General features: G+C 43.2%; 1 protein-coding gene across 1 annotated transcript; it reads left to right on the top strand.

Moving 5' to 3' along the window:
- Positions 1–1,144: 1,144 nt before the first annotated feature.
- Positions 1,145–17,928, top strand: LOC133381362 (zinc finger protein 260-like). Its single transcript, XM_061620391.1, has 5 exons — positions 1,145–1,229; positions 6,564–7,089; positions 7,247–7,363; positions 7,810–7,936; positions 13,294–17,928. The coding sequence occupies exons 2-5, from the start codon at positions 6,640–6,642 to the stop codon at positions 14,979–14,981; spliced, it is 2,382 nt and encodes a 793-aa protein (XP_061476375.1). The 5' UTR covers positions 1,145–1,229; positions 6,564–6,639; the 3' UTR covers positions 14,982–17,928.
- The last annotated feature ends 373 nt before the right edge of the window (positions 17,929–18,301 follow it).

The following is an 18,301-nucleotide window of genomic DNA, read 5'->3' as shown; positions in this document are numbered from 1 at the left end:
CCTCAGGTCCAAAACATGTTGGCGGCCCCTGGATTGTCCATGGGTCTTCCATTTTTCTTACATTTATTGGGCCATCGTTGTGCATGGAGGGGCTTTACAGAGTACAAGATAGGTTTCTGCCACAAGGAGCTTGCATACTCAAGCTGGACAAAGGTGAACCACAGTGGAAGGGGAAAATGGAGAAAGGATGCAGTTATTCACAGTTCCACGTATTGAATTTGGAAGTGAATGTACAACTGTGGGTGCAGTGGAATGCCAGAGTGCAGCACTCATACTGGGCACAGTACAGTCTCTTAGATGATGTTGTTGTTATGTGCCTTCAAGTCGATTATGACTTATGGCGACCCTATGAATCAATGACCTCCAAGAGCATCTGTCGTGAACCGCCCTGTTCAGATCTTGTAAGTTCAAGTCTGTGGCTTCCTTTATGGAATCAATCCATCTCTTGTTTGGCCTTCCTCTTTTTCTACTCCCTGCTGTTTTTCCCAGCATTATGGTCTTTTCTACTGAATCATGTCTTCTCATGATGTGTCCAAAGTATGATAACCTCAGTTTCATCAATTTAGCTTCTAATGACAGTTCTGGTTTAATTGTTCTAACACCCAATCATTGGTCTTTTTCGCAGTCCATGGTATGCGCAAAGCACCAACACATTTCAAATGAGTGGATTTTCTCTTCTCCGCTTTTTTCACTGTTCAACTTTCACATCCATACATAGAGATCGGGAATACCATGGTCTGAATGATCCTGACTTTAGTGTTCAGTGATACATCTTTGCATCTGAGGACCTTTTCTAGTTCTCTCACAGCTGCCCTCCCCAGTCCTAGCCTTCTTCTGATTTCTTGACTATTGTCTCCATTTTGGTGAATGACTGCGCCGAGGTATTGATACTCCTTGACAAGTTCAATGTCCTCGTTGTCAGCTTTAAAGTTACACAAATCTTCTGTTGTCATGACAATTACAGAAAGTCGTGAGTTCGCAGACAGAGCTCTTGCTCCTTGGTCTTTAAGGGGTTAAATGAAGGAGATGGTTTCCTAGAGAGGAAGGAAGCGGGGGAGGGGAGAGCGGTCCTCCAGAGCAAAGGCCCCTCCCTGGATGCAGGGATGGAGGAAAGCGCGACCGCAGGGCTGGAGGCGGTGCGGGAATCAGGAGCTGGACGTTTCCCCGTCTCTGCCCAGCCGCCTTCTGCGAACTGGCCTTTGCCCTCCTCCCCGCTCGGGGGAGATCCGGTGAGCCCCTCCTCTTGCATGTGGGAGAAGGAGACCTGCCCAGCTGCAGGAGAGGGAGGAGGCTGGGTGGGAAAGGCGAGGGAGGACCGCGGGGAGGGGGCCAGAAAAAGGAGGGCCACAGGGGAGGGAAGGCCCGTGACAGAGACGGAAAGGGCATGGAGGCATCTCTGGGGAAGGTCTCAGAGGGGGAAGTCCTGGCCTGGGGTTCGGAGAGAAAAGGGTTAAAGGGGTGGGGTGGGGGGCAGGCGGGAGAGACCTGCTCTGTCAGTCTGGCCAGAGGTTTCCTTTGAAGGCAGTGATGGGGAAGTGGTGGCCTCTCAGGTGCTGGTGCAATCCAACTCCCAGCAGCCAGCGTGGCCAGTGAGAATGGAAGTGGTAGTCCAGCAGCATCCAGAGAGCCCCCCCCCTTCATCCCTGCTTGAGGGAGATTTTTGCCTAACTGGTCTGGATAACCGAAGGACACCTGGGAAATCCTTGAGTAATCTGAATGGGGTTGGGGAACTGTTGGAGTGGGGCGCATCACTTCCCTTTCCCCACAACTAAGGGGGATGTAATCTGGGTCTCTTTATGCGTAAATGAACAAAGGGAAAAAAATGGCAGATGGAGTCACGCAGAGACAGACTGAGAGAGAGGAAGGGAGAGAGCCAGCCTTGAACTCTGGCAAGGAGCTTTTGGGTCTGCCTCTATGGGGTGATCTGATGAGGGGCAGTGGAGTTGGTCATTGTAAAGAGTGCTGTGCTGATGACCTCTGTCTATGCTCCGTTTGTATACGTTTAAAAAACTCAGATATTACAGAAACGCCTTCCTGCTTCAGCGATCCCTCCTTTCTAAGGAAACCAGATCCTGATAAATGCAGACCCTGGCCTGTCTCGCCTCTTGAGGAGCAGTGTGTCACATTATTATGGACACATAAGGAGAAGACCTGATTCACTAGAAAAGACAATAATGCTAGGAAAAACAGAAGGGAGTAGAAAAAGAGGTAGGCCAAACAAGAGATGGATTGATTCCATAAAGGAAGCCACAGTCCTGAACTTACAAAATCTGAACAGGGAGGTTCATGACAGATGCTCTTGGTGGTCACTGATTCATAAGGTCCCCATAAGTTGTGATCGACTTGAAGGCACATAGCAACAACAAAAACCCTGTACCAAGTTTTGCAAAGAAGACACTCCCTGCACAGAGGCTTATCATCTACTAGGCATGCTTCAAAAAGGAAAATGTGCTGAGGAGGGAAGAGGAAAACAAGCAAGTTCTGGCAGTGTTTAGAAAACAATGGATTGCTGTAGAACACCATGATTGGGCAGCTTTTTTCTTCAATTCAGGTTTCTTCAGTTCATACTAGATTATATTTGAATAGGAAGGAAATAGTAGCTAAAAGAGGAAAGGGTGGGTCTGGCTGAGGACTGCAGTCAGAGAAAGAGGGTAAAGAAGATGTAGCTCTTGTGGGAGTAGGGTTGCCAGGTGTCCAGTTTTTGCCCAGAGACTCTGGATTTTCGGGGTCCTCTCCAGGTGTCTGGGTGAGTCAGCTTAATCTCTGGACTCTCAGCTTTCACTAAAAAAAAACTTTCTAGGTAGTCTGATTCACGAAATATACACCAAAACTTCAGCTCCCCCGCGCAACATCTGTGAAATGGTCTCTTAGCTGGCTGCTCTAACTCTGCCATTTCAGGTTTGTAGCCTATAAGTGAAGTCAGGGTTGTAATTGACAAGGCATTTCTTCAAGCAGTACCTAGACCCCATTGCAAAGGTAGAAACTGTTTTCCCCCCCTGTTTATCTGAAAATCTCATAAATCGAGTAAGTATATAGCTTTCAGCAGTACCAGAAGTCATTTTTTCTCTTGTGTGCAGGAGTTAAACAAGTTTAAATTTTGAAGAGGGCAATGTTTTGAAAACCTTCCCAATATGAAGCTTTAATCCAATACTTCCTTTTCTGGGAGTAAATCTGCAATGCTAATCCCACATATCTAGAATAAAACTCCATTAATTCAATAGGATTAATGGGACTTTTGAGTGAACATAGCAAAGAATTGTGTTTGTGTTGTAAATCTTCCCCCCCCTCCAATCCTATTTTTTAAAGCAGTTAGTCAGGGCTTACATTGGTATCACTGCTTTTATTATGTAGGAACCTAATACTGATTTTATTTTTAAAAACAATGTTCTGCAATGACCAACCGGTTTTGATAATAAACTATTATATGGGGTCTATGTATCTTTACATCTCTAATGTGTGCATGTATATGGAATCTTCCCAACAACTCTGTGAAGTAGGGTTGGTGATTGGAAACCTTGGCAGCTCACAACAAGAAATAAATCCCTTTAAAATCCAATAACCGTAAAATCAAGCATAAACAGTTGCAAAACTACTTAAAGTGGCATTCTGAATTTTCGGTTGGGTGAGTGAAGTTCCTTATCATTTGAGGCTGTAGTTCTGTGCATGCTTCCCTGTTTGAGTAAGCCCCTTGAATACATTGGGACTTGCTTCTGAATAAACAATCATAGGATTATACTACAAATATTTTGACAGGTTGTGTAAATAATAAACATCTTTGACAGTCATGTTTATTATACAGCCATGAGAGTGGCTGTTTACTATAACCAGCATGGGTTTTTCCACATTCTGCAATGTTAAATTGAAAATATCCTCCCATGCCATTCTGATGTTTCCCATAAGCTCATTTCAAAACAAAACCTTAGAAAACTTACAGTCGTGAACTCAGAAACACTTGCTTAACAACCCTCTAAATTTTCATAGCGATACACAAAACAGTCAGAGAGAATTGCGAGTTCAAAGTGTAAAAAGAGAGAGAAAAACTCAGACCCCTTTATTGTCCAAAATCTCAAAGCAGTTTACAGAGGAAACTAAAACAATAAAATTATTGGCAAAAACAGTTAAAAGACTGTTAAATATTTGAAAAAGACTTGCCATGTACCTGGGAGTGTTTCTTCCAGATTGCATTCCAGCGAAGAGTGATATTAGAAAGGCTTACAACTCATTTTCCACAACCAAGTTTCTTGTTTGTTTGTTTTGAGGGTCGCCGTTGTTGAGAAGCCTTGCTCACAAAGAGAGGTGGTACCAAATAGCAACAGATGGATGATAGCTTGACTTGTCAATTCTGGGTCTTCTTTACTAATCAAGATCTAAAATGTTGGTAATGTTAGATGCTGAAACTGCAGTTTTAGGTTTGCATCACAAGAGAGCTCAAGGAATTGCTTCTGCAACTCATATCTTAATTCCGTTTACTCTGTGTCCACAGTGATTGTCCCCACCCTATACCCTCACACAAATCTTTGGGGAAATAGGCACTGAATTGTTCCGTTAACTGTTCCACATGTTGCATAACATTGGCTTGGACAGAAGCAAAATTTCTTGCTTGATCTTCCTCAAGAAACTGTTCCGCCTTTGGAAACATGTCAGTAGAATTTCCTGATAAGCATCTCAACTAGAGTTTCAGAGGTTTTTTAAATGTCTCTTTTTTTTTTTTGCATAGTCAAATATTGTAAAATTTCTTCTCTGCATTGAAGTAATTAATTAATTCAATTAGCTGAATACATCTTTAAGGTACACCAACCCTAAAAGCCACAATGAGTTGTCAAACGATGATGCGTATGTTGCCGATTTATTTCTCAAAAACTCAAGAACTTCATGTCTAAGTTGTGAGCATGTTTCCTCATACCAGTCATCTTGCTTCTGTGTGCAACAATAGAGTTTTGTGTTCAGAACCCATTTCTGTGCACAGAACTTAAAAGTGTCTTGAATGAAGAGCACTGGCTGCACATTATTTCATTTTCTACCACGACGCTGTCCAAAGCTTTGAAGAGATATCATTTGCTGTAGTTGGTAGTTTTTTTACGGAATATCATTTCTTCCTCAATTTCTTCTTCCCATACATACCTCACATATGCAAAAAGAACAGCATGTTTGGATATACCTGTTGACTCATCTAACTATATTGCAAAATGATTTTTGATTTTTGATTGATTGATTGATTTTAATATTTATACCCCGCCCTTCTTCCAAGGAACTCAGGGCGGCTTACAAATAAAAACCATAAACAGTTAAACAGCAAATATACAAATTAAAACATTTAAAACGAATCAGAAGAAAGTTAAAAATGTCAGTTTCAATTAAAAGCCCGTTTAAATAAAACAGTCTTCACCTGGGCACGAAAAGACAAAAGCGAGGGGGCCAGTCGAACCTCACTAGGGAGGGAATTCCACAATTCCAAAATGCTTTGTTTTATATGCTGAACTACTTGTGTTTTTAAATCTTCAGTAAGGTCATCAAGTTTTTGACTTCTTGTGTCTTACAAGGCTTTACTTTTCGGCTTTGCTGCTGAGGTCTCACCAAGCATTTCAGTGTGCGTACCAATGGCAGCTGGCAACATAAGTTTTTCTCTCAATTGTGGTAGTCTTTTTTTCTTTTCTTTTGCAATTCGATATGAGAGAAGAAATGAAGCTCTCGTTGCGTTTTCTTGAGGCTGTAGAATGGAGCAGAGTTTTCTTGCGCTTCAAAAACCAATTGTGCATTCTTTGAACAAAATTCAGTGGTTGTTTTTTTAAATCCGGCATGTTTCATTTCTAAACACCGCAAGAGCTTTGATGGCTTCAAACTTTCATTTGCCAGCATCTCACCACATATCCCACAGTGAGGTATTTGTATGCTATTTTTTTCAACACAAATGAACCCATATTTCATGTACTTTAGGTCAAACTTTCAAATCTTGGGGGGAGATTTGTCCTCTTTGCTTTGTGAGGTTTTTCTGTTCAGTGAAGCCTGTGCTTGATGTTGAGCAAGAAGGCAAGTCATCGTCGTTGCTATGCATGCGTTTTCCTACTAAGAATGTATACATAGCATCCAACAAGATTCAACTCTGCCTCACTTTCTGTCTGTCTTCTCACTTGCTATAACTGTCACCATCACCTCTCTATCTCTGACACCTGCTGGTGCCTTTTTTTCACCTTCTTGCACTTTCTGTCCTCAGTCACCAGACTTGGCTTTGTTTTCCTCTCTTCTCACTTTCCACCTTCTGTTTGCTGCCTTCTTGCACAGTCCTTTCTCTGCTGTCACTTTCTCTCTCACCGCACCATCTTTCACAGTATTTTCTGTCACCAGCTACCTGCCTGTTAAGAACATAAGAAAAGCCTGCTAGACAGGCTTTGTTACCCCCTCAACTCAGAATGAACCAAAGTGGGGGTTAGCTACAGGTCTCCTAACAACCCCTCCTCATGGTCTTTGCCTTTTCTACAGTGAAAATAGCCAGTTACCAGGAGGAAGCTGAAGCACGCCTTCAGGAGTGTTACTTTCTTGACAGACCTTCTTCTTTGTTTTACAAGTCTTGAGATTATCCCTCATTTGGCCAGTTTTTGCCTTACGTCGGCATCTGTCAGAAGAGGAAGCGATCCTGCGGCCATGTTGGAGGCTGCCTTTGGTCACGTATCAAAGATGGACGAGCCAGACTTGGTTGGCCTGATGGCAGGGAGGAGCCCCGATGAAATTGAGGCTACAAACAGTGGAAAATTCTGGGAACGGACAGTGCAGAAGATCTTGGGTAGGCAGGACACCCTCAGCACAAATGCACAGCGCCAGCTTTTCAGACAGTTCTGTTACCAGGATGCCGATGGACCCCGAGAGCTTTGCAGCCGACTTCACCATCTTTGCCGTGATTGGCTGAAGCCAGATCAATGCACAAAGGCTCAGATCCTGGATTTGGTGATCTTGGAACAGTTCTTGGCTGTCCTTCCACTGGAGATGGTGCGCTGGGTGAGGGAATGTGAAGTGGAGACCAGTTCCCAGGCGGTGGCCCTGGCCGAAGGTTTCCTCCTGAGTCAGGCAGAGGACAAGAAGCAGACACAGCAGCAGGTGAATAGTGCTGGTAGTACCAAGGAACTTTTTCAAGAATATTGTAAAATTCCTCACTGGGTGCCCAACTTTTCTTGGAAGTCCTCCAAGGAGGGAATGCCCCACTCGTCCTGTACTGTTACTTCTAACTATTTTATTCTCTCTGGGATCCTTGCAGGTCCTGTTCGCAGAAATGGCTGCTGATATTCCTGGAGCAGCGAGTATTCCATGGATGCTGGAAATATCGCCACTTCTTTGTGCTGAAGTAGAAACAGCTTCTGGGAAACTGGATCAGGTAAATGGAGGGATCTCTGGAGAGATAAGCTGGGGATTCCCTGGGTTCCTCTGACCCCTGCACACCTTCCTGGGCCTGGAAGCATCCTTCCCTTTCTCTTTGCTTCTTTCAGAGCAGCCAGTTAGAAATACTGTCGATACCATAGCTTGAAAGCTTGAATCCTGCATGTGACCCTCTGATGAAGTGATTTTTTTTTCTGAGCAGGAGGAGAAACATAGGCAGCTGCCTTATACTGAATCAGACCATTTGGTCTATCTAGCTCAGTATGGTCTACCCTGACTGGCAGCAGGTCTCTAGAGCTTCAGACAGGAGGTATTCCCAGACCTACTGGAGATGCCAGGGATTGAACCTGGGGCCTTCTGCCACAAAGCAGGTGCCCTACCGCTCAGCCACAACCCTTTCCTGTTGCCTTCTCTGAGGACAGGAAATATTTTCTTGTCTTTCAGGATCTGGTGACCTTGGAGGAGGTGGGTGTCTATTTCACCGAGGAGGAGTGGGCCCTGCTGGATCCGGATGAGAGGGCCCTCCACAGGGAAGTCATGGAGGAGAACTGTGGGATTGTGGCCTCCCAAGGTAAGGTTCCCTCTTGGCCTGGGTTATTTAAGTCAGTTTGCAATTGAAAAAATATTTGCACTTTTAAATTTACAATTGTTTCCATTTTTGTCTTTATTTAATTTAGGAGTTATTTACAATTATTTATATGGTCTCTCTGTCCCTCTCTCTTGAAATAGTTCATTGCCTTGAGTCTTCCTCTGTCGGCCTGGTTAGCTTCTGGGTCTTCTTTGCAGGTGGAAGACCGTTCTCAAAGCCACAGTAGGCTCGGGTGTTTGAGGCTGCCTCCTCGCTCTGGCAAGCAGAGGCCCCATTCCTGGTCCAAAACACCCCACAGTGTTTAGGGGCTTGTAGCTTATGTATTTGGGAGCCGAAAAGACAATGGGTTAGACTTTGTTTGAAGACGTAGTTTACAAAAAAAGTGGGTAGTGGCTGGTGGGATAAGAATAAGTTAAAATTGCATTATGAAAATGTGGTCAATGAATTCCAAAAGGGTAAATCTAATACAGGTGTCAAAGGCTGCTGCAGCACCTGCTTCTTCTCATGGCATTGGTGTCCTGGTACTCCAGTGAAACACAGGTGAGGTGGAGGAGGGGGCAGCTGTGGAGCATTAATCCGATACTCAGAGTGTCTGTATAAATGGCCAGGTGCCGGCATGTTGGAAGAGGGGTCCCAGGGAATTTGTGAGTGGAAGAGAACAGAGGCTGGAAGAGGAAAAAGGACAAGAGAGTAAAGCTAGTGGAAGAATTGGGCTGGCAGCAATTAGAGCCAGAGAGGAAAAAGATTCGTCCTGGAGGTAACCCTCAGTGGTGAGCCAGTAAGGCTCTGTTATTTACTGCTCTATGATTCTGTCCTGTAGGGAGTTTTCTTTAAGTTGGATTCCTGCATTGAGCAGGGAATTGGTCTCGACAGCCTTATAGGCCCCTTCTGCTGTTCTAAGGGAGCAGAACAGAATAGCATGGGCAGCGGAAGGGCGGCTGAAGGAGCGCCTCCAGCATCATCAGTGATGCCGCTCAACAAGATCAGCCTCAAAAGACCTTATTTATTTATTTGTTAAATTTTTATACCGCCCCACTAGCATACCTTCTCTCCATCCCACCAGTTAAAACAGCTAGACCAGTCAGGACTAGGGAGAGGGCTTTTTCAATCGTGGCCCCCACTCTGTGGAATTCCTTCCCAAATGATCTCCGCCACGCCCCCTCTATGATGAGCTTCTGCCGGGCCTTGAAGACCTGACTCTTCAAGCAGGCTTTTGGGGGTGGGTTAGGTTTTATTATTATTGTTTGAGATTTTTAATGTTCTAATGTAATTTGTATGTTTTTATGTTGTACGTCACCCAGAGTGGCTGCATAACCAGCCAGATGGGCGGCAAATAAATAAATAAATAAATAAATAAGGGAACCGCTACGCTGTAGAAAAGTAGACAGGAGTGTCAGTAGGAAAGACCTCCATCTTGGAAAGGTTAATAGAAAAGGGGGTCCTGTGATGAAAAAGCAGTTTTCAAGCCCTAGCGGTAAGGGTCCCACTAGGCCAAAGGGTCACATGGGGTCTTCAGGTTCCTAGAGACCTAAAGAAGGAGCTGCCTGACACATCTTTAGCCCAGAGGTTGTTGGGCTCTGTCTCGCATCAGTCCCAGCCAGAGTGCCCAATAGTCCCTCACTCATTCTGTTCTCCTCCTCAACTGACAACGTTGTCTCCATAACTGTGGGGTGTATGTGTCGTTCTAGGGGTGATGCTGGTCCAGGGGATATTGCTGCCTGACGTGGAGCCCAGTTTTTGCCTCCCCACCCCCATGCCAAGGCCAGCATATTGAGAATTCATGCTGCACCATTCAGAGCCCAGTTCCTGCCTCCAGGCTGATCCCGGTTTTGCATGTGACCTTGACCAACACAGCATCAGACAGCTCCCTTTGGCACTGCCCCATCCTCTTCTAGCCACACCCTTCCCTGTTTGATCTCTCCCTTTTGGCCAGGCTGGGAGCTAAGAAGGTTGGGTCTGGACCCTCCAGGGTTGAGAGGCAGAGCCTGGGGAGGCCTCAAGGGTCAGGTGACAGAGCCCCCATTAAAAAAAATATGTACAGTGAAAGCGTGCAGCTTTTGCAGGTATTTCCAAGGGCCCTGCCATCATCTAACACTATCCAGTCATGAAATGCAGCAATCGCAGATCCAACACAATCCTTTAGCGTGGTGGTACCTACCCTGTGGAATTCCCTCCCCTTGATTATTAGACAGGCGCCATCTCTGTTACCTTTTTGGCGCCTATTGAAGACCTTCCCCTTTCAACAAGCCTTTTAAGTTGAGACCCTATCCCAGTCTGCATCTGTGTTGGGATTGCTTTTTAATATGTATTTTAGTATTATTTTGTTATTTATTGTATTTTTATGCTATTTTATGTTCACCGCCCAGAGAGCTATTGCTAGTCGGGCGGTATATAAATTTAATAAATAATAATAATAATAATAATGTTCTTAAACCTTTATTTTAAAAAATGTTTTTAATCTTAGGAGATGTTTTGATAGCTTTTTTAAAGTAATGTCTTTGAAGAAGTTTTGTTTTAATGTGTTTTATTTTTATTTTATTTTATTTATTAATTAAATTTATATACCGCCCCATAGCCGAAGCTCTCTGGGCGGTTTACAACAGATAAAAAACAGTATACATATAATTAAAACCACATATTAAGCAATTTAAAATAGATAAATAATGATATCAAAATTTAAAACATAATTAAACACATAGTAAAATGCATATTTAAATATTAAAATATTAAAATATTAAAATGCTGGAAATGCCTAGGAGAAGAGGAAGGTTTTTACCTGGCGCCGAAAAGACAGTAATGTTGGCGCCAGGCGTACCTCATCAGGAAGAGAATTCCAGAGTTCGGGGGCCACCACTGAGAAGGCCCTTTTTCTTGTTGTCATCTTCCAGGCTTCTCTCTGAGTAGGCATCCGGAGAAGGGCCTTCGATGTTGAACGCAGTGTACGGGTAGGTTCATAGTGGGAGAGGCGTTCCTTCAGGTATTGTGGCCCCATGCTGTGCAAGGCTTTATAGGTTAAAACCAGCACCTTGAAACATTATCTTCTGTTTCTGGTTAATAATTTCCATTTTCTCCCCTTTCCATCTGGATTCCAAGATAGTAAGAGATGTCTCCCAGGTCTTTCACTTCTATTTCCTTCTTAAGATTTCTCACAATTTCATCACTATCTTCCTTGTCTTGGTGACATAAGACCAAATCATCCACATAGGTCAAGATGAATGTCCATCTATTATTCTTGAACCTCGAGTATAGGCAAGGGCCAGACTTTTCTTGCATGATCCCCTCCTTAAGTAGTAGTTAGTTTGTCATTCCAGGCCCTGATACTTGCTTCAGGCCATAAATGCTTTTCGGAAGCTTGAACAGCAGTCCTTCTTTCCCAGGTTCTTCAAACCCTGGTGATTGCTGCATATATATATCTTCCTCAATGTCTCTATATAGGAAGATTGTCTTTACATCCAGGTGTTGAACCTGCATCTTCCTTGAGGCAGCAATACTGAGGAGTGTCCTTATAGAAGTGTGTTTGACCAGAGGTACAAAAGTTTCATAATTTTAAAGTTTGTTTTTATGATGTTTTAATGTTTTTATTTATTTATTTATCGCATTTATATACTGCTCCATAGCCAAAGCTCTCTGGGCAGTGTACAACAATTAAGAACATTAAAAACAAGTATACAAATTTAAACTATACCAAATTAAAAACCGATAAGCAAGTTAAAAACACATGCTATTAAAATCCTGTTAAAATGCTAGGAGAAGAGGAAAATCTTGACCTGGCGCTGAAAAGATAATAGTGTTGGTGCCTCATCAGAGAGATCATTCCATAATTTGGGGGCCACCACTGAGATGGTCCTCTCCCTTGTTGCCAGACTCCCAGCTTTCCTCGCAGTAGGCACCCGGAGGAGGACCTTTGATGTTGAGTGTAGTGTACGGGTCAGTTTGTGTCAGGAGAGGTGTTGCATCAGGTATTGTGGTCCCAAGCCGTATAAGGCTTTATAGGTTAAAACTAGCACCTTGAATCGAGCTCGGAAACATACAGGCAGCCAATGCAAGCGGGCCAGAATTGGTTTTATATGTTCGAACTGTCTGGTCCCTGTTACCAATCTGGTCGCTGCATTTTGCACAAGCTGCAGTTTCCGAACCATCTTCAAAGGCAGCCCCAAGTAGAGTGCATTGCAGTGATCTAGCTTGGAGGTTACCAGAGCATGGACAACTGAAGCCAGGTTATCCCTGTCCAGATAGGGATGTAATTGGGCCAACAACTGAAGTTGGTAGAAGGCACTCCGTGCCACCGAGGCTACCTGAGCCTCAAGTGACAGAGATGGTTCTAGGAGAACCCCCAAGCTACGAACCTGCTCCTTCAGGGGGAGTGCAACCCCATCCAGGACAGGTTGGACATCCACCATCCAGTCAGAAGAACTGCCCACTAAAGCATCTGTCTTGTCTGGATTGAGCCTCAGTTTATTAGCCCTCATCCAGTCCATTGTCGCAGCCAGGCACCGGTTCAGCAGTGCTTTTGTTTGCTGCCCTGGGCTCCGGCCTAAAGGAAAAGCGAGAAATCTAATGATGATGATGATAATCCAGACAACAACTGGGAAGCAGGAAAATGCCCTATGGGCAGAGCAGATAACTCAAGGAAGTAATCCAAGCCACATACACAATATGCTTTCTGGAAAACAATCTCAGAGTTGGGAAACATGAAGGGATGAAGCTATTCAGACATTTTGTGTTTGTCATTACTTATAAAATGTTTTTAATCTGTTTAGATGTTTGGTTATGAAGAGGCAGTTCAGGCTAGCTGATTTGAAAAAATCCTAAAAGTTACAAGACACTACCCTGGGATGCTGAACCCTAAGGGGGTGGGAGCAGACCCCATTGTCGTGGGAACCAGAAACTTTACTGTCTGTCTAATTGAATAAGAGGTGGGGAGGGGGTGGAATTGAAATACTCTTAAGTAAGTGAAGCTGGCAAGCAGGTAAAGGAGAGTTCAAGGGCTAGAAATGAGAAGGAAAAAGCCAGGGCCATGAGCATTGCAGAGGAGCCAGACTCCAGGGAGAAAATATGAGCTGAAACAAATTGCACATGGAGCAGAATTCCCATTAGTCTCAGTCCAACACCACCAGCTCTCACTTAATGTCAATCAGCATTGTCAATTATATAGCAAGCTGCTCTCGTTTCCTTCTTTTCCATTCCGCCCCTCACAGGTGCAGTTTACCGTAAACGGCTTACTGGTTTTATTACAGTCTAGCAGTGTAGAAATTACGTTAAACAACAACTGTGCTCGTTCGTGGTGTTTAGGCTCCATTTCCTCTTGGGTTCTTACCAATTGTCTCTCTTCTTCCCAGGAGATGAAAGGTCCAGATGTAAAGAAAGGGGAAAACAGAGAACAAAAACGGATGCCAAACAAAACAGGAGGGGGAAACCCTTTTTCTCACGAAGTGGCGATGTCTCTGAAATCCCAATCCAAGAGAAAACAGACAACGGGCAGGAAGTGAGTCAGTGCCCCTTGTCTGGGGACAGCTTCATCTGTAAATCGCGCCTTGAAATTCATCACCGAAGTCGCACGGGGCGGAGATTGTTTGAATGCTTCAAGTGTAGCAAGAGCTTTTCTACTAATTCATACCTTAAAGAACACCTCAGACGTCATATGGGGGAGAAACCGCATAAATGCTCAGAGTGCGGAAAGAGCTTCATTAAGCGCATACACCTCATTTGCCATCAAAGAATCCATACAGGGGAAAAGCCTTATAAATGTTTGGTGTGTAGCAAGAGCTTTTGTCATAAATCAAGCCTGAGAGAACACCTCAGGATTCATACAGGGGAGAAACCATATAAATGCTCAGAATGCAGAAAGAGCTTCAGTCAGAGCGCACACCTCATTTACCATCTAAGAGACCACACAGGAGAGAAACCATATAAATGCTTGGAATGTGGAAAGGAGTTTAGTAAAAGAGGCAAGCTTTCTTTGCATCAAAGAACTCACGCAGGGGAGAAACTATATAAATGCTTGGAATGCGGAAAGAACTTTAGTAAGAGAGTCCGTTTTCTTGTGCATCAAAGAACTCACACAGGGGAGAAACCGTTTAAATGCTTGGAATGTGGAAAGAGCTTCAGTGAGAAAATAGGCCTCCGTAGACATAAAAGAATCCACACAGGTGAGAAACCCTATAAATGCCTGGAGTGTGGAAAGACTTTCACTGAGAAAACAGCCCTCAACAAACATGAAAGAATTCACACAGGGGAGAAGCCATACACATGCTTGGAGTGTGGAAAGAGCTTCAGTCAGAAAGCAGATCTCAACAGACATAAAATAATTCACACAGGGGAGAAGCCATATAACTGCTTGGAGTGCGGAAAGAGCTTCAGCAAAAAGATACATCTTGGTAATCATCAAAGTATTCACACAGGGGAGAAACCATATTCATGTTTGGAATGTGGAAAGGGCTTCATTAGAAACTCAGCTCTTATCTCTCATCAAAGAATCCATACAGGGGAGAAACCATATAAGTGCTCTGTTTGTGGAAAGAACTTTAGTAGGAGAGACAGTTGTCTTTTGCATCAGAGAATTCATACAGGGGAGAAACCCTATAAATGCTTGGAATGTGGAAAGGGCTTCAGCCAGAACACACATCTCATTTACCATCTAAGAAACCACACCGGGGAGAAACCGTATCAGTGCTCAGTGTGTGGAAACAACTTTAGTAGAAGAGACAAATTGATTTTGCATCAAAGAATTCACACCGGGGAGAAACCATATGAGTGCCTGGAGTGCGGAAAGAGCTTCAGCCAGAGATCAACGCTCGATAGTCATAGAAGAATTCACACAGGGGAGAAACCATATGAATGCCTGGTGTGTGGAAAGAGCTTCAGCCAGAGATCAACGCTCAACAGACATCAAAGAATTCACACAGCGGAAGAGAATGCTTGGATTGTGAATCTAAGCAAAAGCTTCAGTTCTCATCAAAGAATCCATACAGAGGAGGAACCACATTTTCTTGTGCATCAGAGAACTCACGTGGGAGAAACCATATAAATGCTTGGAATGTGGAAAGAACTTCAGTCAGAAGATTCATCTCACTAATCATGCAAGAACTCATACCAGGGAGAAAGCATAGAAGTACCTCGGGCCAGGAAAGAGCTTTACTCCGAACTAAACAGAAACTGGACAATGTCTCAAATTACAAATGATAAAACAATACAGATGCTCAGATTGTTGCACGATGTAGCCAACTCCCTCCTCACACACACTTTGAATCCTTTTTATCAGGAGCCATGAATAATCAGCTTCCATTCATACCTCTTCATGGGTGTTGAAAGGGGTTAATCCCTTATTTCCACAAGTTCCTCTTTGCCTGGGTGTCAAATGGCCACACTTCTCAAGAGTATCAGAGCACCTAGCCTGTTTGGCTAATTTCCTTGCCTGCTCATCCCTGCCCTAGAGATATAGGATATAAGGATAAAAGCGGGGCTATTCCTCTGTGAAATTTTGTCATCCCTTTGGACACTCCCTCTCCTGGCTCGGGACACACATGTAACTTCCATGAAATTTTTGGAACTTCTCTTTAGGACAGCCTAGGATAGAGTTATTTAGAGAGTAGACTAAAGTAATGACAACAGATTTATGTAACTTAAAAGTTGACAATGAGGACCAAGGATTATCAATACCTTGATAAAGTCATTAACCAAAAGGGAGACAATAGTCAAGAAATTAGAAGAAGGCTAGGACTGGGGAGGGCAGCTATGAGAGAACTAGAAAAGGTCCTCAGATGCAAAGATGTTATCACTGAACACCAAAGTCAGGATCATTCAGACCGTGGTATTCCCGATCTCTATGTATAGATGTGAAAGTTGGACAGTGAAAAAATCGGATAAGAGAAAAATCTGCTCATTTAAAATGTGGTGTTGGAGGAGAGCTTTGCGCATACCATGGACTGTGAAAAAGACAAATGATTGGGTGTTAGAATAAATTAAACCAGAACTGTCACTACAACCTAAAATGATGGAACTGAGGTTATCGTACTTTGGACACATCATGAGAAGACCTGATTCACTAGAAAAGACAATAATGCTGGGAACAACAAGGGAGTAGAAAAAGAGGAAGACCAAACAAGAGATGAATTGATATAAAGGAAGCCACAGACCTGAACTTACAACATTTCAACAGGGTGGTTCACGACAGATGCTATTGGAGGTCACTGATTCATAGGGTCGCCATAAGTTGAAATCAACTTGAAGGCACATAACAGGAACTGGAGCATAATTTGAGAACTGCACATTTGGATACTTAGGATGTGATCCTAAAGTGGGCACCTCTGTCCCTTCACCAGCATGGGCACCCCTATGCCACTGGAGACACCCCTAGCTCCCCCAGACCTTAATTCTGGAATCAGATCCTTGTGACTTTCTGTTTCTTAGCCCAACCTCTGGTTACTTCTCTTAAGCTAACCTTTGACCAGTGACTTCATTAGAACGTTTTCTGCACTAGTCACTGAGCATTCCGTTACTTTAACCCAAAGGAGATCCAAAAGAAATGTATTTATTATTTATTTACAAATATACAACATATGTATACTGCTTTTTCATTTATAAACCTCAAAGCGATTTACAAGTTAAAAACAAAACAGTACAGTAAAAATACAGTAAAAACAAAAGCGAACTATTGCAAAAAGACTTCTTAATTACCTGCATAAGCCTGGTGGAACAGAAAGGTTTGCAGCAGGTGCTTAAAAATTAAAACAAGGCGCCTGCTGAATCTCTGTTGGCAGAGCATTCCAGAGAACCGGGCTGATGGCACTGAAAGCTCAATTTTGTGTCAATGTTAAATGAGCTTCACCAACTTGGGGGACGACCAAAGCCGCTCCTGCAGATGATCTCAGTGGTCAAGCTGGGATATAAGGGTTCAGGTAGTCCCTGAGATACCCTGGACCTAAGTTGTTCAGGGCTTTGTAAATTAATACAAGGACCTTGAACCTGGCTTGGTAGTGAATGGGCAGCCAGTGCAGATGTTCAACCATGTGCCCATCAGCAGTCTGGCTGCCGCACTTTGCACCAGCTGAAACTTCTGAACCAGGGCCAAGGACAGCCCCACATAGAGCGCATTGTAGTAATCCAGTCTTGAGGTTACCAATGCATGGACTAAAGTGGTGAAGCTATCCCTGTCCAGGAACAGCCATAGCTGTTGAACCAGACAAAGCCTGAGCCACATATTCCCACTTTTAACCCAGAGATGATGCAGGATTCAGAGATAATATTCATACTAATAAATTTCAACCGACTCAATACAGTCCAATTGAATCTAACACACAGCAAATAGATAAAGTCTTTGTCTGTGACAGCCTCACTGCCGTGACACTTGATGGGAAAGATTCATGTTCCAAGATTTGTTATCCTAGTTCCAATGTCTTCAGCCATAAAATCATCAACTTTAAGCTTATCTTAAAGACAAATTCTTGGAGTGACTACTATCAATGACATGCAATAAAATCACACTGATAATCAGGCTGTGAATTACCTGTATTGTAAATCGCTAACTGGCTGCAATTAGTGGGACATTTTGTTTGTAGAAATACTGAAAAACATTCCCAAATTGACAGTTTTGAGTATGTCCAGATGTGTAGCAAGGAAGTTTCATGTCTAAGAGAATTAATGTACATTATTCTGTAGCTGGAATTTATAGTATTTATTTCATGTTCAGATATATTGTGGAATATACCATCTTGTTATATTTTAGAATAGTTAATTTTTCTCTGACAGTTGCGATAAGCAGCTGGTAATGTTTCATAAATGTGATCTTCAAAGGAAAATGTAGTATAAATATTCATGCTTTTTAGTGTTAAGGCAGTCTTCTCTGAGAAGGCTCATACCCTTGCTTGCTTGCCCAGATAGCTTTGAAGATTCAGATATTTAAAGGGTAATTCTCAGCTCTATTAACCTAAAATATCTATGCTGGTATTGTATTGTACGTTGTTATCTTCACTGCACTTGTTTCTCTTCTATAATGTTTAATTTTATTAAGTAAAGGAAACTTGGTTTACTGAGCTTATCTGTCTGAAAACTCACTTCTTGAACCTTAAGTTTTCTGTGTGCAGATATGGAAGAGGGGAGTGTTAACACACCTATCTGTTGGGAACCTGAGTGTGTGAACCTGCCATCCATGTGTCCCATTAAACACGTCTCCTTGAGAGGAGGGGGATCTTTTGCTAGGGATAAAACAAGCACTTTGCCTTGAAATGTGCCTAAATAGTGTGTGTATAACCCAAGAAATGCAGGTCCAAACCAGACTAAAGCAAAACTTTCTTTTATTGAGAGAAAAGAAAAGAATAGCATCACAAAATTACTGGGTGTGTGGCAGCA

Source organism: Rhineura floridana, chromosome 3 (genome assembly GCF_030035675.1).
Source record: "Rhineura floridana isolate rRhiFlo1 chromosome 3, rRhiFlo1.hap2, whole genome shotgun sequence".
In the NCBI taxonomy this organism is placed as follows: domain Eukaryota; kingdom Metazoa; phylum Chordata; class Lepidosauria; order Squamata; family Rhineuridae; genus Rhineura; species Rhineura floridana.
This window is presented reverse-complemented; position numbering and strand designations above follow the sequence as displayed.

Bases quoted from the DNA above. Each gene is read 5' to 3' on its own strand.
- LOC133381362 (XM_061620391.1), top strand. From the start codon at position 6,640: ATGTTGGAGGCTGCCTTTGGTCACGTATCAAAGATGGACGAGCCAGAC. The intron at 7,364-7,809 runs GTAAATGGAGGG...CTTGTCTTTCAG, and splicing joins CTTCTGGGAAACTGGATCAG to GATCTGGTGACCTTGGAGGA. The intron at 7,937-13,293 runs GTAAGGTTCCCT...TCTTCTTCCCAG, and splicing joins TGGGATTGTGGCCTCCCAAG to GAGATGAAAGGTCCAGATGT.